The sequence below is a fragment of the Meles meles genome, chromosome 4, assembly GCF_922984935.1.
Source record: "Meles meles chromosome 4, mMelMel3.1 paternal haplotype, whole genome shotgun sequence".
In the NCBI taxonomy this organism is placed as follows: domain Eukaryota; kingdom Metazoa; phylum Chordata; class Mammalia; order Carnivora; family Mustelidae; genus Meles; species Meles meles.
In genome coordinates, this window is record NC_060069.1 from 47,351,613 (window position 1) to 47,361,426 (window position 9,814).

A 9,814-nucleotide genomic window follows, 5' to 3' on the forward strand; every position below is an offset into this window, starting at 1 on the left:
AATTAAAAAAAATATAAACACGATACTGCTCTTGCCACAGAGGAAAATGGATCCTAATTCTCCCACTTGGTAAAGGACGCATTCTGTCACCAATGAGCAAGAACAAAGTATGCTGCTGGCTGGGCCCGTGCAACAGGCCAAGATCTGATTTTGTACTTCTAACAAACAGTGGGTCTTAGAAACTCAGCGTGTTCTGTGCTGATGCAAAGGACTCTGGTGTCTGTGTTTCCTATAATAGTGTTTTCTTTTTCTGTTTCTAGGAATGGTGCAAAAGCTGGACCAAAAACTTCCAGTGGCCAATGAGTACCTGTTGCTCTCTGGGGGAGTCCGGGAAGGCGTGGTGGACCTGGACTTAGATGAGCTTAACGTGTATGCCCGAGGGACAGACTATGATATGGACTTCACTCTTCTGGTGCCAGCCCTTAAGCTACATGACCGTAACCAGCCTGTGACACTCGACATGCGCCACTCAGCCCTGTGCCACTCTTGGCTGAGCCTCCGGCTCTTTGATGAGGGGACGATCAGTAAGTGGAAAGACTGCTGCACCATCGTGGATCACATCAATGGTGCCACCAATTACTTCTTCTCCCCGACCAAAGTGGCCGACTGGTTCTATGACTCCATCAGCATCGTCCTGTCAGAGATCCAGAAGAAACCCCAGCGAGGGATGCCCAAGGTGGAAAAGGTAGAAAAGAACGGGACCATCCTCTCCATCATCCTGGGCGTGGGGAGCAGTCGCATGTTGTATGATATCGTCCCCGTGGTCTCTTTCAAAGGCTGGCCCGCGGTGGCCCAGAGCTGGCTCATGGAGAACCACTTTTGGGATGGGAAGATCACCGAGGAAGAGGTCATCAGTGGGTTTTACTTGGTGCCTGCTTGCTCCTACAAGGGCAAGAAGGACAATGAGTGGCGGCTTTCGTTCGCCAGGAGCGAGGTACAGCTGAAGAAATGCATCTCTGGTAGCCTCATGCAGGCCTACCAGGCCTGCAAAGCCATCATCATTAAACTCCTGTCGCGGCCCAAGGCTATCAGCCCCTATCACCTGCGGAGCATGATGCTCTGGGCCTGTGACAGACTTCCTGCCAACTACTTGGCCCAAGAAGACTATGCAGCCCACTTTTTGCTGGGCCTCATTGATGACCTACAACACTGTCTGGTCAACAAGATGTGCCCCAATTATTTCATCCCTCAGTGCAACATGCTGGAGCACCTGTCGGAGGAGACCGTCATGCTCCACGCGCGGAAGCTCTCCTCCGTGCGCTCCGACCCGGCCGAGCACCTGCGCACCGCCATCGAGCACGTCAAGGCGGCCAACCGGCTGACGCTGGAGCTGCAGAGGCGGGGGAGCACCACCAGCATCCCCTCCCCGCAGTCCGACGGAGGGGACCCCAACCAGCCCGATGACCGTTTGGCCAAAAAACTGCAGCAGCTGGTGACTGAGAACCCGGGGAAGTCCATCTCTGTCTTTATTAACCCTGATGATGTCACGAGGCCCCATTTCAGAATCGATGATAAATTTTTCTGAGCATTCTGCTGCCTTTTTCCTTTTTTTTTTTTTTTTTCTTTTCCCGGGTTCTAAAACTCTCCTAATGTGTAGTGTGGTTCGTGATGCTGACTTGCCGTTTTTTACATATCCAGCCTAGATTGGATCTGTTAAGAACACGTTTTAAGTTTCCTGGTTCTGCAGGATGGTGCAGGCTCTGAAACAGTATATTACTATTTCATACTCTGCCTCTGATTTGGTTGTTTACTCTTTGTAGTTATCGTCACATGTTTTTGGTTCGGGCTTGTTTTTGGGTTTTTTGTTTGTTCGTTTGTTTGTTTGTTTTAAGGAGAACTTGAGCCATAGATGAAATGCCCATGAATTCTCTTGCTTTTTACTGTTTCATGCTTTGTGTAAATTTGTTAATGAGAATAGGGCAACAGATCTCTTTCTGATGCTTCAGGATACTATTTTTTGTTGTTGTTTTTTTTAATTTGTATTTTTTTCAATGAGCTTTCATCACTACGGATATTTGAGAATCATCTGAACCTGGGAACTACCTGGTGTGTTAGCTGGATTTATTTCTTTTGACCAGTGACCAGAGTAGTTGCCCTCTTTCCACCAAACAGCATAGACTTTGAAAGTGATGATGCTACCAGTTGTGTTTTGGAGCAACTTCATTGAATGTAATTGTCCTCAGATCAGAACTCTGGATGGTTTCGAGGCTGTGTTTGACAACTCTCCAAACAGAATTAAGGTTTCCAAATGGTAGTTTTAGCGTGTGTAATTATTTGAAGCCTTATTTAAATCCTATTAAAGAACATACCATTATAATTGTTATTTGCACTAATGAAATCTTGGCCATTGTCAGAGTTTCCGATGTATGTGTTTCAATATAAATTGACATCCACTGTTGAAATGCTATCATTTTTTTTAGCCCATTTTTCTCAATCAACAGAATGATTCTCTGCATTTGTTTCGTTCTTCTTTAATTGTGGGGTCCTGTTTTGCCCTCTTTGATATTCCTGGTTCCTATCTCACTGAGAGAGGTTTGCAAAGCTTTACACCTGCTAAGTGACCATCTGAAGCCAGAGAAAATATATACTTGATAGAGTAGTTGTCTTTGTATGTACTGCTTTGGGGATTATAGAGGTAAACTTTTTTTTGTAAAGTCTCTTTGCTTCTACTGGGAGTGTGGGGGAAAACTGGCAGAAAGAATTTATAATCCCCAAACAGAAGATAGCATGCCTATTCAAAAGCAGGTGTTTCTATAGAGCAGGAACGAGGACATATCTGTGGATGGTAGCTTCATGTGGAGGTGTCTTATCTTCATGAATGAAATCGTTTGCCATGTTTAGGTGCCGCAAAGCATTGGCTCCTTGTTCTGGTATGGACTCATGGCAAACCATGGTGTTTGAGAGGTCAGGGGCCCTGCTGATGTTTCAAAGGATGACCATGATATCTACTATTGGAAAGGTCAAGCAACATTTTGGATTTGATCTTGAATGTCCAGACTCACAGGTTGGATTTTGGCCAATTGAAATCCGGCATATGCAGTCTTGGGTTTTTGCATGGGAATTAATGTAATGCTTATAACTGAAAATGAAGTCATTCAACCATCTTTAAGTCAAACACAAAATAATAAAAGAAACATACTGGCCTTGGAATTTTGTTGTTGTTGCTGTTGTTAGTCTGTGGTCCAGAAACTGTTTTCTTATTAGTAAAACCAATAATCATTTTCAGTGCATACAGCACTGGGTTTGCTGTCGTCTTTCAGTAGCGTCCAGTATTATTTGTAGTGAACCTCCAGTCTTCCTTTGTCCATTTCCCCAGTTTTCCTCCTGGTATCTACCTATCCTCCACATGATCTATGTCCTTCTCATGAAATGACTCCATTCCCAGTTTGAGACATGGTATGAACTGATTGACATAACCATTTCCTTAGCCACAGTGATTAGCTAGGGATTCATCATATGACGTGAGCTGTTCCAATCAGGGACGTGCTCAGGATTCTGGCTTGGAATGCTGGGAAAGACGCAGGCCTCTGGATGTGGAAGACGAAGCACTTGGCCTCTGTCACCCTGAAAGCTGTCTTGACTGGAGCCAGCGTGAGGATAAAACTGACATTGTGTGATACTATGGAGAGAAGAGAAAGAAAACCATGAGCCATCAGACACTGCCACACCCCTCCTTTCCCCCGCCACCCCACACTGAATTTTCTTATTAAATGAGTCAACATTTAGTTCTTTTAGCCAGTTTGAATTTGGTTCAACTCATCAAAATATTTGAACTGACATACCAAACTATTTCAGTTGCTGTGTGTCTCTTTTCTTTCTGTGGATAGGTATCAGGACTGTCTGTATAATTTATCTAAACACTGGTTTATGCTATCTGATTTAATTAAGTCCAAAGAGTATCACAGCCTCTGTAACTAATAAATATGCGTCTGGTAGAGTCTGTTAAAATGTATTATACTTTGACCATTATGTTACACTTCCTTGATTAAAAGAAATTGTTATTAACCACTAAAGTAGCAAGCATATTCAAAGGCATTGGTTCCCTTTAATGTCCCTATAAACTGCCATAACTGTGCTTTGAATTGGCCTCTCAAATACAATTATCAACATCTACAATATTTTAGATGCTGTGTTTGCAGACACAATTTCATTCCAGGTGTGATAAAAACCTAGTTTCAGTGATCCTTTTGGCATGTTTTTCTTTTTGCTATGTCTAGTCCTAGTAAGAACACTTTCTCTAAGGTATTGGTTAAACATCATTTAAAAAAAAAAAAAGTCCAGTACTTTTTTTTTTTTAACTTAGAGAGAAAGGGGAAGGGCAGAGGGAGAGTGACAGATCATGATCTGAGCCAAAATCAAGGGTCAGACACTTAACCAACTGAGCCACCCAAGCGCCCCCTGAGATCTAGTAATTTTAAAACTTAAATATTTTTTAGTTTCTGGAATTTTCCATCAGCACCATAAATCTAGGACTCAGGTCAGACATTGTTGAAGAACGGATAGAAATGGAATGTGGTCAGGTACCCTTTCTTGTCTGAAACTTAGTAAATCATTGAATTATTAACCCACTCTCCTTCTGAAGCCCAGAAGATTGGTTAAAATCACTTCTGTTTCAAGTACAGTAGAAAATGCATTAAGACTGGAGTCATAACTTCAACATAGCTTATAACTGATTTTTTTTTTTTTTTAGTTGTGGGTATTTACAAGCTGAAACTCAATAGTCTTTTAATTCCCTAATGAGATCTGGTTTCACATATTCCAAAAGTAGGTTATTTTCTAACCTTTGTCTTTCTCATTTGAACATGGAAGATCCAAAGATGAAAGTAAGGGTTGGTTTCAGAGTGGAAGGAGCCAATTAGGATCAGAGACTGTAAAAATAATACCCCTGAAATTACTATACAGAGTTATTTCAGAGAAAGGAGTGGCGGGCACATGTGGCTTATTTTACTTTCAGGTAGGGATGTGAGGAAGCAGTGGGGAGGTTCCTGGGACTAGTTGAAGAGAGTTGAAGAGCTCCGAGTGACTTCTGTACCATCCCCTTAGGCACACGCACACACAGGCACACAGGCTTGCCTTCACTCCATCGACTGGAAATATTCTCTAGACCTATTTTGTAACACTTCCAGGGAGGATTGAGCCCATTGGCTGGTCACAGCTAAGTGTTGATTATTTTGGATCAGATCATTACCTTGCTGAGAAAAATTTCCTGACTTGGAGTTCAGCCTTGGGAGAGATTGCTGGGAAGGAAAAGGAAGCTGGCACTTAGCAGCAGCTGTGGAATCCTGGGGTTAGGTGGCTTCCTGCTGCCTCAAATCTCTGTGCTGGTCTTTGGGGAAGTACCTAAATTTCCCACCTGATTTGCTCTCCTTGAAAACCTCTTCCCTTGAGTCACCCAAAGGATGACTGCCCAACCGCTCATTCTTAGGGGTCAGGGAAGGTCTTTTTTTTCTTACTTTCCATCCCATATTCATTTCATCCAGAGGATGAAAGCTTTTTGCCATTAAATGGAGCACTAATGACTACAAATACCTAAGGAAGGATGGGCATCATTTCTTTTACTGTTACTCTTTATTAATATCAGGTAAATGACGTGTGTTTTTTTAAATAATGTGTATTTTTTTTTAACCAACTGAATCAATGTAACTAGTGCTCCTCTATGAGAATATTAGTTTTAGGAATGAGTGTAGTTTCAATAGGTAAACAAAGAACATATGGTCTACATTGTTTATGTATTTGCCATTGGAGAATTATTTGCAACATGTCTAAAATTCCACCTTCTGTTAATTAGCTGGAAAAGTATAGTTTTTATTTTTTTAGGAAAACATACATTATATAGAGTAGAAATCAAGCTTGTAATAGTTTAACTACAATAATTGTGTTTGTCTATGCCCATGTAATAGCATTCATACCCAATTAGCAGTACATTAAAAAACACTATGGTTCATAAAGTGCACCATTTGGGGGCGCCTGGGTGGCTCAGTGGGTTAAAACCTCTGCCTTTCGCTCAGGTCATGATCCCAGGGTCCTGAATTCGAGCCCCGCATCAGGCTCTCTGCTTGGCAGGGAGCCTGCTTCCTCCTCTCTCTCTCTCTCTGCCTGCCTCTCTCCCTACTTGTGATCTCTATCTGTCAAATAAATAAATAAAATCTAAAAAAAAAAAAAAAAAGTGCACCATTTGCTGTATGGCACTAAACTTTTAGACTACCATAGCATGACCCTGGTTGTCTAAGTTCGGGTTGACAGTTTTCAATCCACAATTGGGTCCCAACATTCATCAAACATTGGGGAGACCATATACCTGTGTGGTTTAGAATAATGAAGAAATTTGAGAGAAGTCGATTTATCCCCCCATATAAAAGGGCTGTTGTGCAATCATCTTTAAAGACATATTTACCCTTACAGCACCTAGGTGGCTCAGTTAAGTGTCCAACTCTTGATTTTGGCTCAGGTCCTGATCTTGGGGTTGTGGGATCAAGCCCCATGTCCAGCTCAGCTCAGAATCTGCTTAGATTCTCTCTCTCCCCCTCTCCCTCTGCGCTCTTCACTCCCCCTGCATACTCCCTCCAAAAAAAAAATATATATATATATGTATATAATACACACACACACATATATATTCCCGTAATATAGAAGCTGAGAAGAGGATGTTTTATTTCTAGACCACTTTTCCTCTCTTCAGGATGAGTGGACTGTTACTTAATAAGGGTGGACACATTCACACATTTTTCATATATAATCTTCTCCATCGACTAATCACAGAAGCTAAAGGGTAGTAAGTGTGGGTGAAGATTAAACTTTGATTTTATATCCTTTGGCTTTATATCTTTATCTGTAAAATGCATAACTGGGCAGCTGTTCTCTTCCTTTCTGGGCTTCTCAACCCAAGATTGCCTTTGTTTCTGAAATAATCTCAATTTTGGATTGGCAGATCCATCTGTTTACACACCTGGCATATTCATTTTGGCAGAATATTATTTTTAAGAATCTTGTCAACTGTACCCACATATATAGTGGGACACAGCAAACATGTATCGAGTACTTTCCAGTACAGATGTTCTTGCTAGGTGCTTTGTACTCATGAACCTATTTAAGTCTCTAAACATCTAAGGAACCCAAAACTCGGAAATCAGACAACTTGTTCAAAGGTCTGTAGATAATTGAATGGTAGGGCAGAGCCAGAATTTTAACCCATTGTCTTTTTCTAAAATTAAGAAATTTCTGTAATTCCCCCCTGCCTCTCATATGAGAGTCTATCATTTAGGATAAATTCCATTATGTGCATTTATAGAGGACCAGCCTTTAGATAAAAGGTAAGCTTTAATAACAGAACCTGGAGCAAATTTTCCTTTAGAGCTTTTTATGAGCAGAATAAACAGATTATTTAGAGAAAGTTAATTTTCTGTCCCTGACAGATCCTGGTAGAAGAGAGATAATCACTGTGGGGGAAGTTTCTGAATGAGTGAGGTAGGGAATGGACAAATGTCTCCACCATCATTTGCATTCCTGAGCTCACAGTTTGGGCAGTGGAAGAACTGTTACTAGTAGCAAAATACTACTCTTCCCCCCCCCCCAAAATGTAGTGAGAGAGGTGTTGTCTTCAAAAAGAAAAAAAAATATGGGGGCGCCTGGGTGGCTCAGTGGATTAAGCCGCTGCCTTTGGCTCGGGTCATGATCTCAGGGTCCTGGGATCGAGCCCGGCGTCAGGCTCTCTGCTCAGCTGGGAGCCTGCTTCCCTTCCTCTCTCTCTGCCTGTCTCTCTGCCTACTTGTGATCTCTCTCTCTGTCAAATAAATAAATAAAATCTTTAAAAAAAAATGAAGTCAGGAATTTAGTTAGCTAGTTAAAAATTAGCTACAAGTGACAACTGACAACTTTAATGAATCTGTCAGCTGGCATTGAGAAGAAAAAAGATATATGTGTAAGTAGACCATCTTGTACTTTTAAAACTACTTCTGTAGTTTAGGGGTTTTGTAATATGATGGTGTTTGTAAAAGTTTCTGGGCATTTGCTAGAACTTCGGTTGATGAAACTCACTACAAAATCTCATCACTTACATTTTATAAATCAATACGCTGACCATTTACATTTATAAATCTTTTCATAGTAACCAAACTCTTAAACCAGCTTTTATAGGCTATCACCAAATTAGAGACTGTGAAATGATTTTAAGGATGACTTCAGTGGTGGACCCAAGGGACAAGATGGCATTTTCTGGTTATAACAATCACGACATAAACGTTTGTTTCCGATTCTTGTTTCTTCCAGCCTCAACATTGCTGTGCTTCATAGACTGAAGCAAGTGTCGATCCTGGTGAGCCAAGCTCTTCCTTATTCATGGGACTAATAAATAAATGCAAAGAAGTCTCCCATTTCACATGATAATAAAATGAAGTACATCTGATCTTTCGCGGTGATTGGCAGCTACTTTCTGTAATGCTTTCTGAAATTCCCCGAATTACTGTCCTCCGAAGAGGACTCTGGTGAAGCAAGAACAGCAAGCTTTAGAAGGTGGGAAAGATCAGGCTGAGCCAACTGGCACCAGCAGTGAGGACACAGACCAAGAGCTGAACCTCCTAGATTCACTCGAACATTTGCTGTGTGACTCTGGGCAAAGGCTGTCCCTACTCTGGCTCTTCTTATTTGTAAATTGAGGAGTGAGATCTATGACTTCTCAGGACACCTCCTTCTGTGAAGAGCTGTTGGCTATGGAAGAAAAAAAAAACCACAAAGACAGAAGTGGACACAAGGGAAGATTAGTCAATGACAGTTTGTGATGGGTAAATGGGATCAGCAATGGGATGACCTGAGGTAGACGGAAAGGACAGAGAGTGCTCAGATAGGCAAGACTAATGATAGGACATTCTTTCGGTTATTCCCTTCTCCCTTCTGCTCTCCAGGATGACATCATTGTTCTGAGAGCTGCCCAGGGCCCGTCTCTCATTCATAGGTACAGATCCCTTTGGGTCCTCCACGCAGCTCTGTTTGTGGCATTTTATAAAGCTATTGCTGACAGAAGGATTTTCCTGGGAAGTTGAAACCTTTTTTGACTCTCAGATCACTAAATATAGCTCAAGCATTGACCTGAGGTAACTCACACATCAGTTTTGTCTTCAGGTGTTTGATACAAAAGTTCTGAGAGAAAGGAAGACATTTGGTGGTTCATGTTCAAAGAAGGTAAGTCTAGATTGAGTATATAATCTGTGTAAAGTAGATCTGTACCTATCGCATGGTCACCTCATGATAAAAACTTTTGGGGCAATGTCTCCCAGGATAACCCTGTGGCTCTGACAGAATCCCAGCATGACTCCAGCCAGCGGGATCCTTCCTTGCTCTCATATTGACCTTCCAGTCATTTTGTAGGGTTTTTTTTTTAAGCTGATAGTGTGGAGAAGGGTCATAGCTAAGTATAATAGGGACGAGAACAAAATAACATTATCCAAGAATGGTTTCCTCATCTTCACCATGAAGGTCCTAGCCTGGAAGTTCTCTGAACTTTGGCATTGCCTGTCTGTTTCTTCTATGTTCTATGCCCAGACTCAACCCTTTTTATATTGTTTTTAACAATGGCTATGTAGGACACTGAATGGCCCCAGGTCATTACATAAAATTCCCTGTTTTCTACCTCCCACCTTTTTTTTTTTTTTTAACTTTTATTTTATTTGACAGAGATCACAAGTAGGCAGAGAGGCAGGCAGAGAGAGAGAGGAAGGGAAGCAGGCTCCCCGCTGAGCAGAGAGCCCAATGTGGGCTGGATCCCAGGACCCTGAGATCATGACCTGAGCCAAAGGCAGAGGCTTTAACCCACTGAGCCACC

The 9,814-nt window shown here is 41.9% G+C and overlaps 1 protein-coding gene across 1 annotated transcript in view; it reads left to right on the forward strand.

Annotated features, from left to right (window-relative positions):
* Nucleotides 1–4,161, forward strand: part of MB21D2 (Mab-21 domain containing 2) — a 118,218-nt gene extending 114,057 nt beyond the window's left edge. The window contains exon 2 of the mRNA XM_046003733.1: nt 261–4,161. Coding sequence (XP_045859689.1) covers nt 261–1,525 — 1,265 coding nt within the window. The 3' untranslated portion in view covers nt 1,526–4,161. The remainder of the gene's footprint in view (nt 1–260) is intronic.
* Nucleotides 4,162–9,814: the final 5,653 nt, after the last annotated feature.